The 25,067-nt window shown below is 31.6% G+C and overlaps 5 protein-coding genes across 6 annotated transcripts; 4 read left to right on the plus strand and 1 right to left on the minus strand.

The window, feature by feature from the left end:
* The first annotated feature begins 1,844 nt into the window (after positions 1-1,844).
* LOC114175809 (MACPF domain-containing protein At1g14780) lies at positions 1,845-7,843 on the plus strand. Its single transcript, XM_028060616.1, has 8 exons — positions 1,845-2,119; positions 2,213-2,454; positions 4,725-4,917; positions 5,023-5,097; positions 5,239-5,422; positions 6,344-6,513; positions 6,592-6,656; positions 7,019-7,843. Exons 1-8 carry the CDS (start codon positions 1,883-1,885, stop codon positions 7,620-7,622), a joined length of 1,770 nt encoding a protein of 589 aa, XP_027916417.1. The 5' UTR covers positions 1,845-1,882; the 3' UTR covers positions 7,623-7,843.
* A 1,098-nt stretch (positions 7,844-8,941) lies between these two features.
* LOC114174952 (probable phospholipid hydroperoxide glutathione peroxidase) lies at positions 8,942-12,433 on the plus strand. Its single transcript, XM_028059687.1, has 7 exons — positions 8,942-9,223; positions 9,836-9,912; positions 10,852-10,913; positions 11,015-11,133; positions 11,330-11,497; positions 11,818-11,889; positions 12,182-12,433. Exons 1-6 carry the CDS (start codon positions 9,083-9,085, stop codon positions 11,845-11,847), a joined length of 597 nt encoding a protein of 198 aa, XP_027915488.1. The 5' UTR covers positions 8,942-9,082; the 3' UTR covers positions 11,848-11,889; positions 12,182-12,433.
* A 1,094-nt stretch (positions 12,434-13,527) lies between these two features.
* LOC114179034 (glutamyl-tRNA(Gln) amidotransferase subunit B, chloroplastic/mitochondrial) lies at positions 13,528-18,285 on the plus strand. Its single transcript, XM_028065226.1, is given in 9 exon segments — positions 13,528-14,379; positions 14,652-14,861; positions 15,780-15,920; positions 16,029-16,232; positions 16,577-16,774; positions 17,367-17,415; positions 17,418-17,434; positions 17,767-17,883; positions 17,968-18,285. Coding segments are annotated over 9 exon segments (1,644 nt in total). The 5' UTR covers positions 13,528-13,752; the 3' UTR covers positions 18,049-18,285.
* Positions 18,286-20,034: 1,749 nt separating this feature from the next.
* On the minus strand, positions 20,035-21,460 carry LOC114176447 (general transcription and DNA repair factor IIH subunit TFB5). Of its 2 annotated transcripts, none has more exons than XM_028061490.1 (3): positions 21,276-21,460; positions 20,825-20,873; positions 20,035-20,565 (listed from the first exon to the last, which is right to left on the minus strand). In XM_028061490.1, exons 2-3 carry the CDS (start codon positions 20,857-20,859, stop codon positions 20,388-20,390), a joined length of 213 nt encoding a protein of 70 aa, XP_027917291.1. In that variant the 5' UTR covers positions 20,860-20,873; positions 21,276-21,460; the 3' UTR covers positions 20,035-20,387. The 2 variants fall into 2 exon arrangements, with proteins under 2 accessions (XP_027917291.1, XP_027917292.1); XM_028061491.1 differs by having other exon boundaries at positions 20,825-20,885; positions 21,276-21,428.
* Positions 21,461-22,605: 1,145 nt separating this feature from the next.
* LOC114178133 (two-component response regulator ARR14-like) lies at positions 22,606-24,382 on the plus strand. The gene is made up of 5 exons (XM_028063861.1): positions 22,606-22,729; positions 22,816-22,971; positions 23,072-23,428; positions 23,528-23,604; positions 23,711-24,382. The coding sequence occupies exons 1-5, from the start codon at positions 22,606-22,608 to the stop codon at positions 24,380-24,382; spliced, it is 1,386 nt and encodes a 461-aa protein (XP_027919662.1).
* The last annotated feature ends 685 nt before the right edge of the window (positions 24,383-25,067 follow it).

Consider the following 25,067-nt stretch of genomic DNA (forward strand, 5'->3'; position numbering starts at 1 on the left):
ATAAATAGTACATACCAAATGATGTGAAGAATTCACCAATCAAACATAATTATTATATATGTTTAACTTTAAAGATAAATTTTAATATAATTTCTGATAAGTTTACAACTATTAATAAATCAAAATTAAACCCTTAAACAAAATTTACTTGCGTCTTCACAAGATTATATGCAAACAAAAACATGTACTTAATTAATATACGATCACGATACTACTTATTAGCAATTTTCTCAGAGTTAGTAATGACAGATTTTTTGTGAGTTAATAGATAATCAAAGAATTAGTTTGGTATGAGCTTTTAATTCTCTTACAACCAAATAGATATCAATTATTAACGAAAGACCTGGATTGATATGTAATGTAACGTATGGATTATGCAATAAGTGATATATTGTTTTTTTTTTTTGGTTAAATATGTTTTTCATCCCTTAACTTTAATTGAATTTTGGAATTAGTTTATTTCAAAATTTTAGACCAATTTAGTCTTTCATCTTTCAAAATATCGAAATACCTTAATTTAGTCTTTTTAATAAAATTTTGTTAAGTTTATTTGACATTTCAAATGCGTTTTATAATAGTATTTAACTTAACATTAAAGTAAAAATGCGTCAAACAATATAAAAACTCAATTACAATCTTGAAATGTGTACAAAACATCAAATAAATCTAACAAAATTTGATTAAAAATGACTAAATTCACTTATTTCGAAAGATGAAGGACTAAATTGGTCTAAAGTTTCGAAATGAACTTATTTCAAAATTTATGAAAAATTAAGAGACCACAAACATATTTAACCTTTTTTTCGTAAATAATTAATTTTAACCGATTTGAATCTCAGAACCTTAGCAAACCTTGCAAAATTAGTCAATGGTGAGTTTAATAGGGTAACATGTTTGTCATTAACATTCATTAACATACATAAATTCCACATTATATGTTTCAACTTTTACTTCTAACAAAAATCAAACATAACATAATCTAGAATGTATCATAAAAACTAAAATTGAATACAGAATTTTGACCTTAAGAGACACTCGTGTACACACACATGGTTTGTGACGATGAAAAGTTGCCTGAGAAATCAGGTAGCCATAATAAATGGCTTACGATGCTGCAAACCACACACAGAACAGAATACCACAATCTTAAAGTCACGGATTTGGCTATCAACTTGACAAATTCCGTTTCCAACGACAACGAAATTTAACCATCCACGTCACTACGTCGATTACCAAACTTTCATTAACAATTTAATAATTAATAGATCCATCACCAGTTATGTAACTGAAAAAAAAAACAAAAAAGTTCGATTCAGTAATTTCATGAGACTATTTATTTCTTTCTTTACCAAATAATAATTGAATATAGCAGCTGAGGTAAAGGTGACATAATTATAAGGATTTAATAATAGGTTGTTTGTTTTGGCTGGTTACAAGCGAACAAGACAAAAAAACTGAAGCTGTCAGACAAAATCCGAAACCGAATTCTAAAACATGCTCTTGTTGTGTGAATGGTATTCGATCTGTTCCATGTTTAGGATCCAACCTCACAAAAACAGTTAAAACAGCAGAGCCAAGACCGTGTCGTGAATCAGAGGCTGAAGTAATGTTAGTCAAACCTAAAACTTGGAATAAATTATGACTTCAATGATATGAACACGAGAGAACTAACCATTTCTTAAACGGTCTTTCAATTTTTTTTATTATTTATTTCTCACTGTATAGTATAGTGTTTATATAAAAAACAAGTAATTGATTAATCAATTATGTTCCTAAATTAACCTTTTTCCTATTTCCATTTTACCCCTTGGTGGAGAAAACTTGGTATGTATATATATATTACGAGCGAAACTTTGATTGATTGGGTAAAACAACAGAAAAGATGGGCGAAGGCATAGCTGAGAGGGCGTTGAACTGTTTAGGAAAAGGCTTCGACTTGACCTCAGATTTCAGGCTCAAGTTCTGCAAAGGCGAAGAACGTTTGGTTCTTCTCAACGAAACAGAGAAACGAGTGCTCACGGTGCCGGGTTTCGGACCCATCAGAGATGTCTCCGGTGACATCAAATGCGACAAGGGCGATTGCACCCGCTACCAATCCGACATCCTCACCTTCAATCAAGTAAGACATTCATTTCATCAAACACTTTGTGGTCATTCGGTGAAAAACGAAATTGAAAATGAAAATGTCGAAATTTGGGTTCTGGGTTTGTAGATGTCAGAGCTCTTCAACCAGAAGAGTTCGATCCCTGGGAGAATCCCATCTGGGTACTTCAACACCGTGTTTGGGTTTGATGAAAGTTCGTGGGCCACCGATGCTGCTAACACCAAGTGTTTGGGTATTGATGGTTATTTTATCAAACTCTTCAGTGTTCATATTGATCGGTACCCTCTTCTTCTGTCTCATCAAGTCCTTGAAGCTGTTCCTTCTTCCTGGGATCCCCCTGCACTTGCAAGGTAATAATAATTTCTTCTACCTGTTCATCTTCTTCTGAAAAAATCATTTCTATTTTACATATTAATGCAAATAAATTATCCACCAAAATCAAAAAGCAATGTTATTATAATCTGCCCCACTCTGAACTGGCCTCTGGTTTATGCGTTCATCACACCTCCATTACTTCCTTTCATGTAGTGGTTGACCACTTTGTGTAAACCTGCTTTTACCACCCTCTAGTGGATTAGGCAATTCATGTACTTCACTTTTACATATTATATCGCTGTAAAAATCATCAAAAAAAGTTAAAAATTATCACTGAGATTTCGAAAGTATGATAAACAAATAAACAGAATTCAATGTACGTAACTCAAATTTATGATATACATTAGTTTATAGTCAGATGACAGTTTAAAAAATCTACAAGACCAGTCAAATACAGTATTACAGAAGTTAGTCTTCAGTCGAGTTTTACAGTTTTACATTCCTCAAATACAGTTTTCACGAGAAATAGAAAATCAGGCACAAAAGCCATAGTTTAGATTATCTTTTCCAACCCACGTACTTTAATCACTCTGAGGCTTGTGTTGGATTTTTTATCAGGAAAAACAACACCACTAATTTATTACTGTAATTCTACACTTCCATGGCACACATTTGCTTATCTTGCTGGACCTGTAAGTTAGCTAAGTTGAAATGGTCCCTGCTCTATTTTTCATTGCTTAAATCTTATAGTCAACTCCGTCATCATTACCTTTGAGCCTTTGATAATTTTATTATATATATATATATATATATATATATATATATATATGTATGTATATATATATATGTATGTATGAAGACTTTATGCATTTTTGCATCAGCATCTTTCAAAAGTGGTTTGTGATTTCAACTATGTAAAAGAATGTGTCATTATTTTATTAAACTTCGCAGTTATCACTAATGCTCATTATTTTTTTCCAATGATCGAAACTTGAGAATTTTTTAACTACAGAACACTGAAAATTTAATGTAAATAGTTACATATACCCCAAGTCAGTGATACTCATCAAGAGCGTGTAGAGAAAAATAATCTAAAGTCTTCACTAAATTGGATTTTTTTTTTCTTATGGGGACCAAGTTAGAAATTTCATTAACGATTAGTGTACTAATAATTTATATATAGTCAAAATTGAATTGAATTTATTGGCTGCTTGCTGGAAAGTAAAAGGAAAATTACAAAACGTTGTCTCTGAATTTCCTTTTCCACTTTTGTTGCTCAAGTCTCAATCTTGCTTCCATGAACATTTCAAAATTATGCATCATAAAATTACTGGATCAAACTTATAATGCTCATCCTTTTTCGGATGATTAAAATTATTTTTTTTTTCTCTTATATATATATAAAAATTAGAAGCAATCACAATTTTAAGAATTGACTAAATTAGAATATATATTATTATTAACTGATATTTGGAGGCTGCTAGGTGGCCAACTGGACAATCTTAATTATTATTTTTATTCTCATCACTATCTCTTCCATTATTAACAAAGCCTAATCACGTATTGTTATTTCCTTTTCATATCAGTGGATCAGTATTCAGTACAAGTCAATCGTTTACCCATATATTTAAAAAATGATTATGATAACGACATAGCAATGGCTTTGGACATTTTCTAATGGAAAACGTAGGATCGAGGCTAACGATAAATCATCACGGATGCTTCATAATTATCATCCACTTCTTTTTTTATTATTATTTTCATTTATCTTACTATTTCCTCAAAGTTTTATGACAGCACTCATTAACAGTCAGAATTTAAAAGATTTCTATTCTATTTCCTTTTAGAAAAAAAAAATGTTGGGTTTTATTTTTATTTGCCAAAAAATTCGGCCGTTGCCCAGAATATTCTAGCAAACTTGCAGGCTCAAAAAATTAATTGAAGTTTCAAATGTTTTGAGTTGGCCGTTGACTATGCACAAGGGTTTAAATTGAAAACGCTAATAACCAAACTGTTTTGACTAAAATTTTTTCTATGAAAAGTTGGCTCCCAATTCAATTAACTCTTCTCAAATTGAAAATTCTGGAGTCTTTTTGTTTAGCTGTTACACCTTCCATTTCCCACCGGGGAAATTACGCGTTGCCGAATAAAATTAATGAATTCACATCGAATGTTTCACAAAAAGCTCGATATAGCACTTAGCCTTTTCTATATTGTATTTGAAAAAAAAAGGATTGAAATTATAGATACTAAACAAGTTATGCAGTTCCTTGATTGACGTTAATTAATGCGAAAATTTGATCAGATTCATCGAGAAGTTCGGGACACACATCCTTGTGGGGCTAAGCATTGGTGGCAAAGATTTAGTGTTGGTGAAGCAAGACGTGTCTTCCAGCTTGGAGGCATCAGAGCTGAAGAGGCACTTGGATGAGCTTGGAAATCAATTATTCACTGGGACATGCAGTTTCCTTCCAAGGTCTAAAGACCAAAAATACAAGGTTTTCCTTCGTGTATATAATTATTAATCAACATGTTCTTCAAGCAATATCCCATGAACACAAGCAACCATAATTTGATGACAATGTATTATGCTGAACATACAGGTCCCACAGGCTTTTGATGTCTTTGGTCCACAAATTGTTGCCTTCAACAGCTCTACATCAGTTTGTGCAAAAGATGTAGGTTCCACTTACCCCATTCTTCAGGAATAATTTAATGTCTGAGAATTTTTTAAGATTGAAAATTTTGTGAAATGAAGGACCCTGAAAAAATGTTTCTTATTCAGAAATAATATTGTAGATAAATAATGGAACATGTAGGGAATTAGTGTGATATGTGCAAAGAGGGGAGGGGACACCCAAGTGAGGGACCATAGTGAATGGCTTCACACAGTTCCAAAGAAACCAGATGCTGTTGATTTTAGCTTCATTCCCATCACTTCTCTTCTTAAAGGTCTTCCAGGCAAAGGCTTTCTATCTCATGCCATCAACCTCTATCTTCGATGTAAGTTTTCTTTTATTTTTTCCTCCTCTGAAAATTTAAGATTTATTTATATTTTTATAAAAGAGCATGGTAATATACATAAATGTAAACTATTTCTGTAAATATTTTGACTTTGAATATGTTCACCACGATTTAACATCAAACCCCATCACGCACACACAACAAACCAACATAAATGCTAAATTATAAGGAGATTTCCTTTTGGCAATTCTGTATTAATGACATGATTTTATCTTTTAACCAAACAATTGTCTGGGGGTTGAAAACTCCATCTGTGACCATTTGAAATCATGTCTCGGAATAGCAATTCCCTAAATGGTTGATCCCAAAAGTCAATATCATTAACAGTTAATTAATATTTTTGTATTAAGATACTTTACTTCTGGTTGATGAATTGAATAAAGAATGAGACGTAATGATGAAAGTATTTATGAAATGTGATTGGTAAGATATACTAGTTTTCTTATCTTTTGTTTCTCAAAATGCCGTCATACCACATGTAATTCGCAACGCGTAGAAAAAGTTGTGGATAAATTAAAGTGATCTTTTCTTCGGATTGACCAGATTTGGTACAGGATGTATCATGTCGATAAGATATCTCAACTCAACGCTCATAGAATATAACTCAATCAATTCAACCAGATACAATAAATTAATATATAATCTTAGAGAAAGCTTATTTGACTTCAAAATTGGAACAGAAGTTTTTGATTTTAACAATTTTAGGCAAATGAGAACGAAATAAGTTCATACAAAATGCAGATAAGCCTACAGTGTCAGATTTGCCATATTTTCTTGACTTGTTCCAAAGGCACAAGATTTGAGGTCCCTTTGAAAATGTTTGGCCATTCACTCCTCACATGGGTGTCAATTTTTGGTTGTTGAACTAATAAAATGAAATTAAATTCATATGAAATGCAGATAAGCCTCCGATGTCAGATTTACCCTACTTTCTTGACTATCAAGCACACAAGCTTTGGGCACCCGTTCACAATGATCTTCCACTATGTCCAGCCACCAACAGAACCACCTCTTCACCTTCTCTCAGTTTCAACTTGATAGGTCCCAAGCTTTATGTAAACACCTCAAAGGTACATTCAAATGATTCCCTATCAAAAATTACACTTTCTTGTCCACTTCTGCTTAAGTATCTATCTTAATCATAACAGGTAACAGTTGGTAAGAGGCCAATCACAGGGATGCGCTTGTTTCTTGAGGGAATGAAATGCAACAGGTTGCTTTCACACTATTACTGTTTATTCTTTGGCTTGCTTGCATTTTATCTATCACAATTTGATAGAGATCCCATATTAACTAGAAATAAGACTAATTCACAGTATATAAATAGATACAAATCTAATTTTACAAATTGATTTTATGAGACAGAATTAGGTTTAAATTCATTTCTTAATATAGTTTGTCTTCTAATTCAATATAAAGGACAAATTGATGAAATTAAGGTGGTAAAAGTCATAAAATTGATGCATGATAGACTAAAAGTACAATCAAATCATAATTCTGTCTAACCATCATTCCTAGCTAAGAATATTTGGTTTGGTCAATGAGTGGTGCTCACTAGGATGTTTGGTGACACAGATTAGCCATACACGTGCAACATCTATTGAACACTCCAATAATGCTTAAGGACAAAATACAGGAATCCTCAATATGGTCAGAAGAAATCAGTGACGAGCGTTTCTTTGAAGCAATTAATGGGAAGAAATTTTCCCATGTATGTACAGCTCCAGTAAAGTACGATCCTAGATGGAGCTCTGATAAAGATGTGGCCTTTATAGTAACAGGTGCACAACTTCATGTGAAGAAACATGAATCAAGGAGTGTCCTTCATCTGAGGTTGTTGTTCTCCCAGGTGTCTAATTGTGTGGTTGTAAAATCAAATTGGACACAGGGTTCCTCTGGGTTATCACAGAGGTCTGGCATTTTCTCATTAATAAGCACTTCAATTTCGGGTAAAGAAGAGAAAAAACCAGTTGTGGTTTTGGACTCAAGTGTGTTTCCAACAGGACCCCCGGTGCCTGTGCAAACGCAAAAGCTGTTGAAATTTGTAGACGCGTCACAGTTGTGTAAAGGTCCACAAGATAGTCCTGGCCATTGGTTGGTCACTGGGGCAAGGTTGGTCTTGGACAAGGGTAAGATATGCTTATGGGCTAAGTTCTCTTTGTTAAATACTGGTTCATGACAGTGAAAAATGGAAAAAGCAAGGAAATTTTTTCTAAAAGTTATATATTTCTCTGTAAATGATGACCTGCATATATATACATATATGATATATCCCAAGTATGGATGTGTCCTTGTTTGGTCAATACTTTTAGCTGAGGTAGATATAGGAACAATGATTTCTTTCATTTGTATTGTAAGTAGCTTCTAACAAAATAAAGGAATGAGAGTTCAGTTTTGTTCTTCTAAACTCTAATTAGGTAAATGAAATCTCCCTATTTTTTCTTATTCACTATCACACTTTCTCAGCTAATTTAATCCAACATTTTTAATCAGTAATTTGTTTAGAATTTAAAAGTAACTTTTTGTTATTTCTTGTTACCATAAAAATAATATCATGACTTTAACAGGAAAAGCCAAGTGTTCAAATATTTTGTGTTTTTTAGTTGTTACATTGTGTTTACTCACTTTCAGGATGTAAAGCTTAAATATTTGATGAAATCAGACATGATAAATCTGATTATAAATGAAAGAAGTTAAGGTACCAAATGATGTAATTTAAGATTCAAATCTCAGAATCATAAAATTGATTTGTAATAGACTAAAAGTAAATACAACAGGTTTTATTTTTTCTAGTTTTCAACATTTGTTGAACTTTGCAATATTTTTGAAACATTAATTTTCTACTCTCTAATTTTTTATAGTTTTTAAACTTTTAAATATTAATTTTTAACATTCTAGTTTAATATAACCATTATTATTTTTTAAAAACTTTACTTATTTTCTTATCTACTCATTTGTATGTATAACATTAATAAAGGAGATTATTATTTTTATCTACCTTTTTGTTTATGTATTTCAAACTTTTGCCGCCTTACAAGATTGAAATTATTGTAGCTCTTTCGTATTAGTTGTCTTAACAAAATCAACATCAGCTTAAATTTTGTCGTGTTGTGCTAGAGATGGCTAATTCGTCTGAGATTTCCAAGGACTAATATATATATATATATATATATATATATATATATAAACTTTTTTTCATGATTTTAAAAATTATGATAATTTTTTAAAACATTATTTTTTAATTTTTTATATTTATAAAAACCTATTAATAATTTAATTTTTAATTGTCATTTAAACACATGATATCCTATATGAAAAGTTTATAATTTTTATAATAATTATTTTAATATTAGAATTAATAACATAAAAGTTTGTGTATGGAAATTAAATTCATAATAAATAGAGTAGTGATTGATTATTTTAACAAAAACAATCTTGCAAATTTTCTTGAAGGGAAAAGCAGGGTTTTAGGTTTTATTCTGTTCAATCCCCGCTGTATGACAGCGTGATTCTGATTCGGATTATTTAATTTGTGTTCACATGTTCACATCGTGACGTGCATTTTCCTAGATAGCAACAGAGCCACGTTAACCATTTAGGGTATAAAATCGGTTGAGAACATTGCATTGATTAGTTGGCATGAATTTGTTGACTTTCTGGAACTGCATTTCTCTCCTCTTTTTGGTTTTTGCTTTCTTCTTCTATTCTCGCACTTATTCATCAACTCCTTCTTTCATGGCTGAACAATCTTCCAAATCCATTTACGACTTCACTGTCAAGGTTCGTTCTTTTCACTGCATCTGCTTAGAAATTGTTGTCTGCTCATACCCACTTGTTTGATTACTTTAAAGCTTGAGTCTTGCTCCTGCCCAATTGCTTTCGCACTCTAGTTGCTTGGTGGGTGGGTGAAGATACCCTGTGAAAGATGGAATAGATTAACAAAAGTGCACACTAATATGGAATAGATTAACAAAAGTGCACACTAAGACGATTTAATTATGTTTTTGTAGCTTCTGATTATATATTGTTGTATTTCAATGATAAAGGAGCTTGCTGATCAAATTTTCTTTTCAATTCATGACCTTGCTGCATATCTGCTTCATCAAGACTGTAAAATTTAGATTTGTTTTTCTTAATGTTGTTTATAATATTAACTGAAAATGATTTGAGTTTGAGTTCAGGTTGTTTTCGCTGATTATTGATTTGTGTATTATGTCCGATTCTGTATAACGTGTTTGTTTTGTCCTACCAAAATTTTTAGGACAAGCCTGGTTGATTTTGATGTGCTGATTTATATTTATTGCTGATCTGTGGTTAGTACTTAACTGCTTGGATGAAGTCTTTTTATTTTTGATTATTTATTTTTGTTTCTGGTGTGAACTATATTTACAGGACATCCGTGGAAATGATGTGAGTCTGAATGATTACAGTGGGAAGGTTATACTGATTGTGAATGTTGCCTCACAATGGTAACAAAATTTGATTGATTCACGCTGATAAATTTATTTTGGGTCACATTTCTTTTACCCAAATACTAATTTTACCGATGTATTTCTTTATGCATCTCAGTTTGACCTTATTTATCTGTTACTGTTAATCCACGTTCTTTATATTGCTCTGCTTTCTTCATTCACTGTCGACAAATTCACTTTCAGCTAGCAACTTTATTGAAGCTTTAAAAATTCACATGTGTTATATGGACTGTAGGAAAATGTTGTATGGTTGTTATGTGTGTGTGTGAGAGAGAAAGAGACAGATTAGAGCCTTTGCTGGTGAATTTAATGTGAAATAATCCTTATAGGGTATACAGATATTGAAAAGCCATAGATTTTTGGGCTAAAACATAGGTTTCTAGGTTGGATGATGCTACACAACATTCTGTTTCTTATTAACAGTTGTGCTTAAGAAGATACAATATATGGCATTGATATTATCAAGATATGTATTATGTGTTTCATGTATGATATCTGCTATGATATTTTTTAATGTTATTAAATTAGAAAATATAAGCTCAATTGTCAGTAACAGTTGTATCCAGTTCTAGAGAAAGTTGGAGTAGGATCGACAGGCCTGAAAATGGAACAAACTTACTCAGGGTGGGTTATTTCATTCAGGTTTTTAAGACCAAGGATCCACATAGAAAAGATGATAGAAAATTGTCCAATTAAAATAGGTAGAGGATGAGCAAACAGAACATTGAGAAACCTGTTTAAAGAAATCTTGGTATAAATGAATTTCATGAAATTTTGGTTTCTGACAGAGTTCGCCGCCATTGTTAGATCCATTTATCTAACACCACCTAGTGAGATAAGACTTGGTTTTATTGTTTGTATAGCTAATTACTGGACACTATTCTTCGCCCCAATTTTATTAGTCTGTAACTAATAACATTTAATTCACTGGTGCAGTGGTTTGACACAGACAAACTACAAAGAATTGAATGTATTGTACGACAAGTACAAGAATCAAGGTAAACACTTGAACAAAAAGGAAAAGAAAGAAATTTGTCAACTATATTCATCATGATGTGAATTTGTAAAACTGAGACTTCCGAGTGGTTTCCCTCTCCAGGATTTGAAATCTTGGCATTTCCGTGCAACCAGTTTGCTGGACAGGAGCCAGGAAACAATGAAGAAATTCAGGAAGTTGTTTGCACTAGGTTCAAAGCTGAATTTCCTATCTTTGATAAGGTGATTTCTGATAAATGACAATCACCCCATATTTTATTTGCTCTATTTTTTTCCTTTTTATGTGTACTATTCTATCTTGGCCTGACATGACGTATATTTTCCTGCATTAACACTGTTTATGCATGTGGAATATTTGCTTGAATACTGCTCCATGTGCCATTTTACATGAAAATCATCCTAATATAGTTCATTGCAGGTTGAAGTCAATGGCAAGAATGCAGCTCCCCTTTACAAGTTTTTGAAAGAGCAGAAAGGAGGAATATTTGGAGATGGTATCAAGTGGAACTTCACAAAGTTCTTAGTAAACAAAGAAGGGAAGGTTGTGGAGAGATATGCACCTACCACCTCACCTTTGAAAATCGAGGTTAGACATGTTATGAGTGCTTTTATATATATATATATATATATATATATATATATATATATATATATATATATATATATATATATATATATATATTAAGTTTGATTTCTATGTATAATAATGATGCAAACAAAAGGGGTCAATTTTAACTTCAGTAAATGTTGGATTGATATTTGGATTGCTGGCATAGATGCTACCTATCCTCTTAAATAGTGTAAACTGAAACCCAACATTTAACTACAACCAAATTTGTCCAGTGTCATATAATAAGATTAAGATCAAGATCGTGCGTCAATTAAGTTATATTTTTCCTCTTGCAGAAAGACATTGAGAAGCTCTTGCAGTCTTGAGTGCTAAAGATTTGATTATATAGAACATATAATGTTGCACAGGTCAGTTTTGCTATCATTTACTTTTCAACACTACCTTTCTTCTTGATGAGTATTCTGTTGTGGTAGCTTAACCTGTACAGTTGTTCAGCTCAAAGTGGATTCCCTAATTGGGTTTAGTGTAGAAAATTTGCTTACTCACCTAGTTAGTCTACCTCCAAATTATTTGATTGTTTTTGTATTTCGAACTTTTGCCCTCTTATATGATTGAAATGATCATATATATTTCAGATTGCTAGCTAGTGTTAAGAAAACTACATTAGCTTCAAGTTTGCCCTTTGTTCTTTTTGTGCAGGAAATAGGTAATTTGTCCAGTGCTTTCGAAGGACAAGTAGCAACTATGCAACTATATATGTATATCATCAATGAATATGTATCCTGGAAAAGTTTCAATATATCTACTTGTGTATTTGGATTGTTCAATAAGCATGAATTGGAGTTATCAGTCTGTTGTCAAAACCATTAGATATTGGATGCATATTTACGTTATTATTCTGCATGATCCATATTCCATTGATTATATAATATATAGCTTCAGATTATGCAATGATCTTCTTAGTTTTGGACTTTGTTTAGTCTCCATATATTTATAGAAGGAAATAAAAGATAAAATATATTGTGCTTTTCTCATGAATCAATACAAACATATATATATATATATATATATATATATATATATATATATATATATATATATATACCTTGGATTTTGGAGAAGTTAAATGACTAAAACTTCTGTAAAAAAATCAAATACGTAAGAGGAGTTCAATTTAAATTTGTTTCCCTTTTATATTAAGTTTATAACATCTAACACAGCAGTTATTTAATAACTTTTTCTGATGGCGTAAGAAGTTCTTCATATTCATGTGTTATGTTTCTTGTTATTATGACTGAGACTCACAACTATTCAATAATTTTTAAGCAATGTCTCGGGCAAGTTATGAATACTTTTAAATATTTCATGACAAAAGTTCCAAGTTCGTGACAAAAGTTATTGTTATTCTTCTTTAAAACAATTTTTAAAATTGTAATGAGTGAAGTTAAGCTTTCGAATATGACAAATTTGATATTTTTCAATTTTAGGTCAGATATATTATTTTGATTGATAATTTTTGAGTGAAATGGTATTCAAGACGGTTTGGTAGGTTAATTTAAAGAATTTTTTAGAAAAAAAGATGAAATTTTGAGAATTTTACACGATAAAATGACTTAATTATGAAAATGGTATGTTAACCTATAGTAATAATTGTAGTATTAATAACATTTGCAATATTATAGTTCTTTCATTATATAATTTACAAATTTTATATATTAGCCCTACAAATAATAACTAATGAATTCTATCTCTATTATCTTAAACAACTCTCCAATTCTATATGCACAATTCATTTTGTTTAGTACAAATATATTCTAAACTAAACGTGATTAAAGTCTATATTTTTCATATTAGTGAATTTGATTTTCAAATTAAAAAAAAAACTCATATTTAGTTAAAAACGTAAAACTTATCTAGTCTATATATTAAGAGAGGCAAAATTTATGCAAGCCTTAAATCCTAAACTTTAATATAAAAATATAGTACATTTTTTAAATTTTATTTTTCTTTTACAACAACTTTTTAATTCTAAACGATGCGTTTAAGGGTTTAAGGCTGTCAGTGGGTTATCACCATTGTTGTCTTCCTCGGTCATCGTTGGCCAAGAACGCAGATCAGCCATCACTTAGAGTAACCACCCTTTGGAAAAAAGAAAATGAAAATTTTGGGCACAAAATTTCTTCGTCGTTGAGAACAGGACAACAACTGTATCTGCGAATTTTGATTTCTAAGGTTATTTTGTTACTTCGTCTTTTCTAATAACTCCCAAAATGGCTTCTGCAATATTCAGAAGCTTTCAAGTTCACCCTTTTCTGCTTTATCCATCAACGTTACTCAGACAAAGAAATGGGGTTTATCATTTGACGACGAAAGCCACACAATCCCAAACAGACACCCAACAGCGGCAACCTCAAACCAAGGTTTCAACAAGCAGCACCCAGTCCAAAAAGCTTGACAAAATCCCAAAAAACTATGAAGCCATCATTGGCATTGAAACACATGTTCAGCTCTCCACTCTGACCAAAGCCTTTTGTGGCTGCCCTTACCATTATGGTTCTCCACCCAACAGCAGCATTTGCCCCATTTGCATGGGCTTGCCGGGTGCTTTACCTGTTTTGAATTCCAAGGTCATTGAGTTTGCTGTCAAATTGGGCCTTGCTCTTAACTGCAACTTGGCTTTCAACTCCAAGTTTGATAGGAAGCAGTATTTCTACCCTGACCTTCCAAAGGGGTACCAGATTTCTCAGTTTGATGTGCCAATTGCTTCAGCTGGTTTTCTTGATGTGGATATTCCAGTTGAGTTTGGCGGGGGCCACAAGAGGTTTGGCATTACAAGGGTTCACATGGAAGAAGATGCAGGAAAGCTCCTACACGCAGAGAATGGAAATTACTCACAGGTTTTGTTTCTTCACCATTACTTCAGTTTGCAAGTTGCAATCTTATTTAGCTTCTGTTTGGATAGATATTCTTTATAAGTACTTATAAGAGGGGGTAAATAAGATAAAATGAATTTTTAACTTATTTTATAAGTTAAATAAGTTCTTTGATGAATAATTCTTATTTTGGAACACATTTATTGGTCAGTTCCATTCATTAACATGAATACCAAAAACCCAACAAGTTTTATCTATGATACAAGCATGTTAAAGTTAGTGGTGTTTCATGACAGGTTGATCTTAATAGGGCAGGGGTACCTTTGCTTGAGATAGTTTCTGAGCCTGATATGAGAAATGGTATTGAAGCAGCGGAATATGCTGCAGAACTACAGAGGTTGGTGAGGTATTTGGGAGTGAGCAATGGCAATATGCAAGAAGGTTCTCTTCGTTGTGATGTAAATGTATCAATACGACCTATTGGGCAATCAAAGTTTGGGACTAAGGTATCTAGCTATTTCTTCGATATAAATAATTAAAGGTTTTTTACACACCAATTATTGGACTTCTAGAATTGGCACCTTGTTAAATTGTTAGGAAGCTTGTTAAAATCGAATGGAGTTTGTTTATAGTCGTCAGTGTCATCCCTACTCTAATTAGTCATTGTTGGTTCAAGTTGAGTTTTCTCCCTGCAATCATAAGGATGGAAGATATTAAGAATATAGTTTACAGTTAATCTTGTACTATTAGACAGAGAAAATATTCTTTTCAACAAAACAAACTCAGAATGAGTTTTTGGGTGTCAATTCTTGACCAGTTCTGTTTGCACCAAAGCGTAGCTTAGACGAGCATGATAATATTTTTTGGGTAAATTAAATTGTACTACCCTCTCCTCTTCTTTTAAATATACTAGATATGGAATGTGCAACACTAAACTCCATTTTAATGTAAATGAACTTGGCTAGCGACTCTTAACAAGCTTTCCATGGGTATATTTAGTCATGGAGATGAGTGTAATTTAGCCTTACATTTTTAAAAGCCATTTGCCATAATAATTTTGTGTTTAATGTCTTGTGAAATAGATTTTTTGAAAGCAATAGAACAAAAATGTAAAATTTTTGGTGTTACTTACCTTGATAGCATGACATGTTCTCAATAAATGTATGCAATTACTTTACTTCTTGGCTAGTAGATTATAGTCCGAAATTATCAACGTGGTTTTCTGTTCTCTATGAAAACAATTACTTGCACAGAATTTGAGTTTCTATAAATTTACCCCAAAGAATGAAATAAAGAATAATTGCTAGCAGCAGTTCTCTTGTCGATGAGAAAATTGAGTATTGTCATATTATTGCAAAATTCTATGAGCACACAATATATTACAGACTTAGTAGCTAATATGGTCAATTGTGACTTACTGGCAGGTTGAAATAAAGAATTTGAACTCATTTTCTTCAGTGACCAGAGCAATTGATTATGAAATTTCAAGGCAGGTGCAACTCCATAGTCAAGGCCAGGAAGATCAGATAGTACAAGAAACTCGGTTATGGGAAGAAGGCTCTCAGGCTAGTGCTATATTTTTTGTTTATAGTGTAGTGTAGCAAGTGCAAGATTATGTTTTCATTTTTCTCTCTTCAGACCAGTATTCATAAATAACTTGTTTTTCTGTTTAGAGAACAATTACGATGAGGAAAAAGGAAGGGCTTGCCGATTATCGATATTTTCCAGAACCAGACCTTCCAGCAGTAATTCTTTCTCAGGAATATGTTGATGATATAATCAAATCTTTACCAGAGCTTCCAGAAATTAAGCGGAGAAGATATGAGCAGATGGGCTTAAGCATGCAAGATGTTCTTTTCCTGGCTAATGATAAAAATGTGAGTTTTCTGTGGACTGAAAATAGGTGAACTTAATAAAACAATGTACTAAAGATTTAGGTATAAATATTTGAAAGAAATATAAGTAAACAACTTACTCAATAAACTCTTACGATGCAAGAACTTATATCATAAGTGTGACTGTGAAATTTATTCAAATAAACTTAAAATAGCTTATCAAAGTGAAACGATTTTCGTAAGTCCAAGTAGGCTCCATTGATTCTCTTTAAATCCCCCCCAATCAAGTACATTACACGTTAGAAGCGAAATAGTAGATTACAATGAAGTGTATTACCACAAATGGTTTAACGTGATTTTCTTTTTCTTCTGAATTGATGTATTAGATTGCAGAATTTTTTGATGCAACTCTTGCAAAAGGTGCTGATCCAAAGCTAGTCGCCAACTGGATAATGAGTGATATTGCTGCTTTCATGAAAAATGAAAAGTTGACAATAAATGAAATAAAGCTTACACCTGAAGAGTTATCTGAGTTGATAGCTTCCATCAAAGGTGGAACCATTAGTGGCAAGATTGGGAAGGAGGTATGTTTGATTTGGCACGAATGATGGTGCAGTACTCTAAGCTTCCCTGATTCTCACAGAATTTTGAAACATTAAGTTGCTCTACCTTCAAGTTTTCACAATGATTTGTTCATATGCTTTACTACGGTGGGAAGTCGGTTGTTTTAGTGTATTCTGACTATGGACCAAGCCAAGTGTGGGGATTTGTTTATAAAAATGTTGATCTCTGAATCCGGGTTTAATCATTAGAGCCTTAATCATCACTGAACTTTAATATTTTGTTCCTGTTTAAAACATGTTCTATTATTATGCCTATGTATATTGTGCCATGTAAATATGGTAATTAGGAAACTTGGATCTTTGATTTATCACACTCATTTTGTTACCATCAAGTTTGAAATATAGTTATGATACAGTTTTCAGTATATGCTTCTCTTTGTTCTCTCTGCAGTTCCTTCCTTTTCTACTTCTTTCTGCATTTCTGGTTTGACTTTGAATAAGACTGTCTCAATGAATTGGAAAACAAGAAAAGACAATTGAGCAGTTGTGGCTGAATTATCTAAATTTGGGCTTAAGCATTCTGTATTTTTTCATTGTGTTCATTTGTTTGCAGGTATTATTTGAGCTATTGGCTAAAGGTGGAACTGTTAAGGGCCTCATAGAAAAAAGGACTTGGTTCAGGTAAGTTGTAAAATTAACCATTACTGTAGTTCTTACTGTGTCTTGTGTTTTTGACAGAATTCAACAAGAGTCAACATAAATGCTTTGATACTGAAGCACAAAGTTGCTAGCTTAGGAGTTCAAATACAAATTTAGCAACTATACTGGATTATTTAGATTTTGTGGCGTTTGAGATGTTATTGAGTTTTAATTCTTTTTTTCAAAAGAAAAACTTGAATTTGTCTGAACATGCAATGTGAAACCTCTGCTCTGAGGCTGCATCTTTGGCATTGGTTGTTGCACTGAGAAAGAATGAAAATGTTGTAACCGGCTTTTGCCTTTGGAAATGACAGATAGTAGATCCTGTTGAAATTGAAAAAATGGTGGAGAAAGTGATTGCTGAGAATCCAAAACAAGTGGAGCAATATCGAGGAGGCAAAACTAAACTACAAGGTTTTTTTGCCGGCCAGGTATGAAACATGTAGGAGTGAAAACAAATTTCATGTTTTTTTTTTCTTTTCATATCTCAGTAACTTTTTCTTGTCCAAATGCAGGTAATGAAATTATCTAAAGGCAAGGCAAATCCAGGTCTCCTAAACAGAATCCTCCTGGAGAAATTGAATTCTAAGAGCTGATAATAATAGATTGTTATATCTACACTCATTACTCTGTTAAGTGGTGATCCTTGATAAAACTGTTATGCAGCCAATAGACAAATTGGGAATGCCAAGTGATGGTGAAAAGTTCTTGTGTTGCTCATTTCTTGCCAAACTAATTGGTTCTATTGGATACATATTTTAGCTGATTTTTGAAATAAACAGTGTATATTTTGAGTTCTAAAAGTGGTATAAGATTTCAGCTTCAACAATTGAGATAGAAGTGCTCCATCCTATCTATTTTCTTCGGCAGGGAACACAAGCATTATATGGTGTGCTTTATTAGTACAAGTTTTCCAAAAGCATGTTGATTTATATTTACATCTCCAATAAATTTATGACTTAGAAAAAGTTTCTTTGCATATCTCATGTATTTGTTTGTAACGAGAATATTTTGGTATTATTCTCTTGTCAAAACAATATCAAGAGCATAAGTGTATTTCGTTTCATGGATGTGTGTCCCAAGGCAAAACAAGTTCGTGTGTTTGGTTAGATAGTGTGATGAAGAAAGAAAACTCGTGTAAATGTCCATGTTAACGTTAAAGCTGCATCTTGTCGTATCTATCGTTCTACATTTTTTCATTTTTTTTTTTGTTTTCTTCTTACTATGTAATTAGGGATTGTAACAGATGGATGGAAGGTTTGACTATATTTATCATTTTTCTTGAAATAAAGATCTTAATCCTAATGAAATTTCTGTATTATTATTGTTGGAGAATGAGTATACCTATAGTTGTGCTTAAATTATTTTCATTATTTTTTTATAGTAATAAATATTATAGCACATCAGCTAAATGAAATTGTATAAAAAAATTAAACTGATAATAATAATTAGAATTTATAATTTTTTTTCTTTTAAACTTAAGTCTAAGATATAAAATTGCATGTTAGAAAAGGTTAGGAGAAAAATTTAAAATTATCACATTTTGTAAAATCTAAGTAAAAGAGACATAATGAAAACAATAATTATTATATTAGAAAGTAATGCACCAAGTTCTCAAATTCATTCATTGAATATTTCTTAAAAGTTCTCAAAGATGCCACCAACTTCAAGTAAATATAAGATAATTCAAGTACAAGTAAACAATAAGCAGTTTACCACTATCTCCAGTCTTTAACAAAAAGTGTGCTCAAATAGACATTTTCCGAATCCAACTTTAAGGAACTAAACTTCTATGCGACTATATCACAAGAAATTCTCCATAAGCATAATCCAACAGTTGCAACGAGGTCTCAGTAGTTCTTGTGTTTGAGTCACACGTTTCACTGGTTTATAACTTCTGATACCACAGATAAATGTCAAAGGGGCGATACAACGTTGTAGAGCAAAATGTGTTCCTTTAATCATTTAAAAAGAATTAATTGTACCCCAAAAACAGGTCACTAAATTACTGACCACACTTCATAACAGCCCCAAGCGACTCCACATAATTTTAAAAACTGAAAATCTACTAGAAAGTAACAGCTAAACAGCACACTCACTATATGGAGTAAAATTCTCCATAAGGTGAACAACTGAAAGCAAATACTATTTTATTTCTTAGCAATACACGCACTAAACTTTTATTTAACTGATATTTTAGTCTATGTATTGCTTAATTGAATATTTACTTTTATAATTTATATTTATGAAAACATATTTTTCAATTAATGGTTACTTTTAAGAACAAGTTAAAATCTGTGACATTTTTTAAACATACCATGATATATCCACTAACCAGCTTCTTTAGCCATTTGTATTTACTTCCACATAACTAATTTGAATAAACAAAACTGATTTGTCTGTTTTTATCGAAATGATTCACTTTAAACACTAATAGGAGAAGAAAGTAAAAAGGTAAATAAGTCAAAAAATGAATGCATGTTATAGTATTTCCTATCTATTTTCTCTTAAACATATATGTAAATATCAATTTAAAGAAGAAATAGATGGTTTTACATCATGCTAATATGCAACAGTTCGAATTTAGTCCTCAGAATAATGTCTTCCTGTTTAGCATTCGTGAAAATGTGTTAAGTAAAATCCCTATTTCTGTAAACAAGCCACCAAAAGATGGCAATTCTCAGAAAGTGAAAGGAGTTATTATTTGTAAGAACAAACGTCATATAAAACTGGTAAATCTAATCTAGTTTGGAAAGTGGAGTTGTGGGAGAGGGAACAACAGATAATTTCTTTTAGAAAGGGAAAATTATACTTATTACATATCATTTTTCCCTGCGCACTATGAAAACTATAAAGAACATTAAATGCTCTTACATAAGCACTGCAACAGTTGCTGGGAGATAGAAATTGAGAAGGCCAGAAAAGCTATGCGGAGTCAAGTAGGTTTGACATATGTGTTGTCCTCTCTAAACTTGGCGATTTGACTCCTTATCATTCCCTCCATATGAGGTTGGACAAACATGTGGGTGCTATCCAAGACATGTATAATGAACTTATCAGCTGCAGGAAATGAAGCATTCATATTGATGATATATTGTGCCATGGGAATGTCACTGCATAAGACAATTTAGCCAATCATTGATGCAGATTACATAAATGAAAGGAAAAATTAATTAAAAGTAAACCATGTTCACTCCAACTATGGTAATTTGATACCCCATTAGTGACTGGTTGTTTGTATGTTAATAAACCAAAACTTCCGGCAAGAGGTTATAGTATGTAGAGGTTCCAACAATAGCTAGTTGTAAAAATAACCATTAGAATATTTGGCTTACAACAGTCATAATTATACAACTTTCCAAGAGGTGATACCAGGAAATGAAGACTCCTTTGGTGGCATTGACCATGGTGTATAACCTTCCTGGAGAGAAAACTAAGACAAGTTACAACAGATACCATAACATTCGTCATCATTGTAGATAGTAATCAATAACTGGCTTATTTGATACAGAGCTAAAAGTGCTTTACAAAGCTTCTCTTAAAACATACTTATCCAAACAAGCCATAATCTGCCCCTAGTGATTTTCTTACAACAAAATTCATGGTTATCAAATCAGGACATTAATTATTCTTTCCTCCATACATCGCAAGTCCAATGAACTATGATCATAAATTAATCTAATCTTTCGTTTAAGATGAAATCAAAAGAATTATATGAATTGAACTGAGTAACTTAACATTAGGAATGAAACGATGCAATCTTAAGCGAAAAGAACGAAATAAAGGATGCAAAAGCTTGGTATCATCACACGAACTTCGCTACCTCAATTATATTCTTCTCTAGAGTTGGCACAACCGCTCAAGCTCCAATCCGCGATGGCGAAAATTGTGGTAGGTTTTACATGAAAGGGGAATTTGGGGAAGAAAAACACGCAAGCTATTGGGCCTTCCAGGCTCACGTGATACGTGGGAGTTTCATCCTGGACTTCACGTATTTCTTTGGATTACTCAAATTTTTTAGAATAATATTTTTTGAATGGACAATGATACTTTAACCTATTTTTTTATCCACTTTTAACTCACCATTCTTATCATTTTTAGATCATCACATCACATCATTACAAAAAAATTAAAATAAATAATCTAAGAGTGATGGATTAAAAGTGAGTCAAAAAAAGTGGATTAAAATATCATTTTTCTTTTCGAATTTATATTTAAGAGAGTAATACAATTGTTTTACAATAAATTATGTTATTTAGATAAAGAATTTTAAGACAAACTAAAATTCAAAAAGTTCACGAAAATAATTAGATTACTTAAAAATAGATAATTTTAAATTTCACCTAAAAAGTAAAAAGTTGAAAATTTTCAGATAAATTTTACCTATTCTTTTTAATTTGACTTTACTTAAATAGTTGTCAACATAAGAAAAATAGAAATATTGTTGAGATGACAGTTTTTCAATTAATGTCAACTAAAACTTGTTTTAATATATATATATATATATATATATATATATATATATATATATATATATATATATATATATATATATATATATATAAATCCTAAATATATTTTAAAAATAAGTATGTACGAAAAAAACAGAAAAAAAAAACCCAAGAGAAGAGAGATTTCATGTATATTAAAATATAGTAACGGCCTATCATTTATGTTATTTCCATGTAAAATAAAAGAAATAATTGATTTATGTTATTTCCATGTCAAATAAAAGAAATAATTGGTTATATTTGATGTACAACGTGATTTAATACAATAACAATAAGTAATTTATTTAGTTAATTTAATTTAATGACTATTTACTTTATTATTTATTAAAATATTACTGACTCGCCCACATAATAAAATTATTATAATTTTTTTTTCAATTGATCATATATATAAAAAGGAATTTTAAAAGCATAAATGTTCTTCATATTTACTGAATGGGTTGTGTGAAATATTTTTAATTGTAAAGCATATTATCTTCTTATTTATCTTATAGTTGACTTCGGTTATTTCCGAAAAATCTTTATCAATTTAGAAGGGATTTGGATTTGAATTATAAATTACCCACCAATTGTTAACAAAACATACCTTATATATTTCTTTCTTTCAATTGCTTACCCAAACTTACCCAACAGTGTGAAGTGATGGCCCAAATTTCTTCTCTTCACTTCTCTGAATTCCCATCAATTCTTAATGTTCTTGTCATTGACAGTGATCTCAAACTTCTTGAATTCATCAAGAAAACATGCAACCAGTATTCTTATAAAGGTCAGATATACAATATTCTATTCATAATCATTTGTTAAGAGAAAGATTCTTTAGTTATCTTGATGCTTGTTTTGAGTTGTGTGCAGTTATGACATTTTCTGAATCTCTAAGTGCTGTCAATCTTTTGCGGGAAAGAAAAACGCATATTCATTTGATACTCATTGAAGTCCACATGCCAATTATGGATGGCTATGAATTCCTGCAATTCGTCAAGAAAGAAAGAATTAATGTTCCTGTCATCAGTATGACTACTACTAGTTTACTTTACATTATTCAAAGTTTTCGATTTTCGATTTTGACTATAATAAAGAATAACTTGAAGTTGTTCTACAATGTGTGCAGTGATGTCTGAAGATGATAGTAAAGCTTCCGCAATGAAGGCTATTGAACTTGGAGCTTGCGATTATCGGAATAAACCCTTGTGTGAGGACATGTTAAAGAATATGTGGATACGTGTTTTTATCCAGTTCCTGAGGGAACATAGGACCCAGAACAATATTGAGAGCTTGGGTGATGATAATAAAACAGAAGGGACAAGTGTTAAATCTGAATTTGATTCATCCATTGTTGGTAGGAGAAATAGTACTTTCAGAGAAAGTGATGATGTTGATGAATCAAAAAATTCTGTGAATCGCGTAGTATGGTCACAAGAACTGCATACTATATTTCTCGATGCTATTAGAAGAATTGGACTCGAAAGTATGATTCCTGGGCAATTGTTTTATTTTTCTCTATTCATCAGTATCTGTTCTTGTGTTCAAATTGACCGATTTAGTTTTCTTAATTATTTTGTTTTAGATGCCGTGCCAAAGAAGATTCTCGAAGCTATGAACATGCCTGATTTGACAAGAGGACATGTTGCTAGTCATCTACAGGTTAGTACATTTTATTCTCTATATAGATTTCATTATTGTTTAGTGTGTTTTTGTGTAAAGATACAGAAAATCTTATGTTAACGGGAACTTAAATTTTGATTGACAGAAATACAGAAAATTTTTGAAACAGGAACAGCAACGAAAACTTCATGAAGAGAATGAGATGTATTTGGTTTCAGGTAATAAAAAACCAAGGTTGTATGCATCTGGGGAAAACAACTTGCAACCGACACATCCTGGTCTCACATGTAACATCATGGAACCACCAAGAGAGAAATTATGTGATCCAAATGTACAAGTTGCTGAACATTATCATGCAGAACAACAAACTTTGGCACATGATTCTCCTTATCCTTTGCCAGCGTTTCCTAATATTTCCATTACTAACAATTTTCCTGAGTCTTCTAGATATGAATTATGTTCCGTACCTGATGCGGCTACGATTCAGATGAATAATATGCAGCATCCTCAAATTCATCGAATCGACTTGCCGTCATCCTTCATAACTATTTCTGAAAATTCAGCTTCTTGTCCTCAGAATTACAACTTTTGCATGAACATGCCACCTCAACCAGTAGTACCAGGTGAAAACAACATAGGTCAAGTGGCTCGGTATGAGTACAACAATGGAGCTTCTATGCATTACCCACCACAGCTTCCTCAAAACGCAGGTTTCCCAAATGGTGTTGTGAGATATTTTGCTGCCTCTACAGATATTAATGATCAAACAATCAAGAAGGAGTTAAATTCTATGAACAATGGTCATCACAATCCCTGATAGACATTTCCGTATTCTTATCACAGTTTTTTTTTTTTTTTACTTAATTGAGTATTAGACAAGTTTGTAAATTGTAACTGCTTACAACAATATATTTTGCTTTATCAATAGTTTGCATTGACATATTAATAGATAGTTTTGGGGGGGTTTTACTGTTGACAGTTGTCTGCACGAAGAATATTTAGGATTTGCGTAGTTAAAATTGGATTACTTGAATAATAACTTGCTTTATGAATATGCGAGAAGTTTGCATTGACAGATTAATAGATATGGTTTGGAGTGTTTACTGTAAATAAAATATCAGTTTTATATTTGGATATATATACATATCGTAAAATACAATTTCGTTGGAATAATTGGAAAAAATAATAATATAAATTGAAAAGGATAAAAGATAACATAGTTTCTCTTAACTTCTTATCATAATATTTTGTTGTTGAGTAATTAGACAATTATTAAGAATATAAAGAAAAAGGAAACTGAAATTATTAAAAAGTGAAGAAAGAAAATTTGGGAGTTACTAAAAAAAACAGAATTTCTGTTACCTTATGACGACTTTTTGTTGTTATTTTTATGAAGAATGATACTTGATAAAAAACAAAAGAGATAGATTGTTTGGTTTGCAAGACAATATGCTGTTTTGAACTAATTACACATTAACAAATGAGAATAGAATCTTGTTGAA

This window comes from Vigna unguiculata, chromosome 3, assembly GCF_004118075.2.
Source record: "Vigna unguiculata cultivar IT97K-499-35 chromosome 3, ASM411807v1, whole genome shotgun sequence".
In the NCBI taxonomy this organism is placed as follows: Eukaryota; Viridiplantae; Streptophyta; class Magnoliopsida; order Fabales; family Fabaceae; genus Vigna; species Vigna unguiculata.

What these genes read in the sequence shown, in the direction of transcription:
- LOC114176447 (XM_028061490.1), bottom strand. Translation starts at nt 20,859, where the DNA reads ATGGTCAATGCCACCAAAGGAGTCTTCATTTCCTG. An exon ending in AAAGGAGTCTTCATTTCCTG is followed by an intron (nt 20,566 to 20,824) that starts GTATCACCTCTT and finishes TGTCTTATGCAG; the next exon opens with TGACATTCCCATGGCACAAT.
- LOC114178133 (XM_028063861.1), top strand. Translation starts at nt 22,606, where the DNA reads ATGGCCCAAATTTCTTCTCTTCACTTCTCTGAATTCCCATCAATTCTT. An exon ending in CAACCAGTATTCTTATAAAG is followed by an intron (nt 22,730 to 22,815) that starts GTCAGATATACA and finishes AGTTGTGTGCAG; the next exon opens with TTATGACATTTTCTGAATCT. An exon ending in ATGTTGCTAGTCATCTACAG is followed by an intron (nt 23,605 to 23,710) that starts GTTAGTACATTT and finishes TTTGATTGACAG; the next exon opens with AAATACAGAAAATTTTTGAA.
- LOC114174952 (XM_028059687.1), top strand. Translation starts at nt 9,083, where the DNA reads ATGAATTTGTTGACTTTCTGGAACTGCATTTCTCTCCTCTTTTTGGTT. An exon ending in TTTACGACTTCACTGTCAAG is followed by an intron (nt 9,224 to 9,835) that starts GTTCGTTCTTTT and finishes CTATATTTACAG; the next exon opens with GACATCCGTGGAAATGATGT. An exon ending in AATTTCCTATCTTTGATAAG is followed by an intron (nt 11,134 to 11,329) that starts GTGATTTCTGAT and finishes AGTTCATTGCAG; the next exon opens with GTTGAAGTCAATGGCAAGAA.
- LOC114175809 (XM_028060616.1), top strand. Translation starts at nt 1,883, where the DNA reads ATGGGCGAAGGCATAGCTGAGAGGGCGTTGAACTGTTTAGGAAAAGGC. An exon ending in TTTATGTAAACACCTCAAAG is followed by an intron (nt 6,514 to 6,591) that starts GTACATTCAAAT and finishes TAATCATAACAG; the next exon opens with GTAACAGTTGGTAAGAGGCC. An exon ending in GAGGGAATGAAATGCAACAG is followed by an intron (nt 6,657 to 7,018) that starts GTTGCTTTCACA and finishes TTGGTGACACAG; the next exon opens with ATTAGCCATACACGTGCAAC.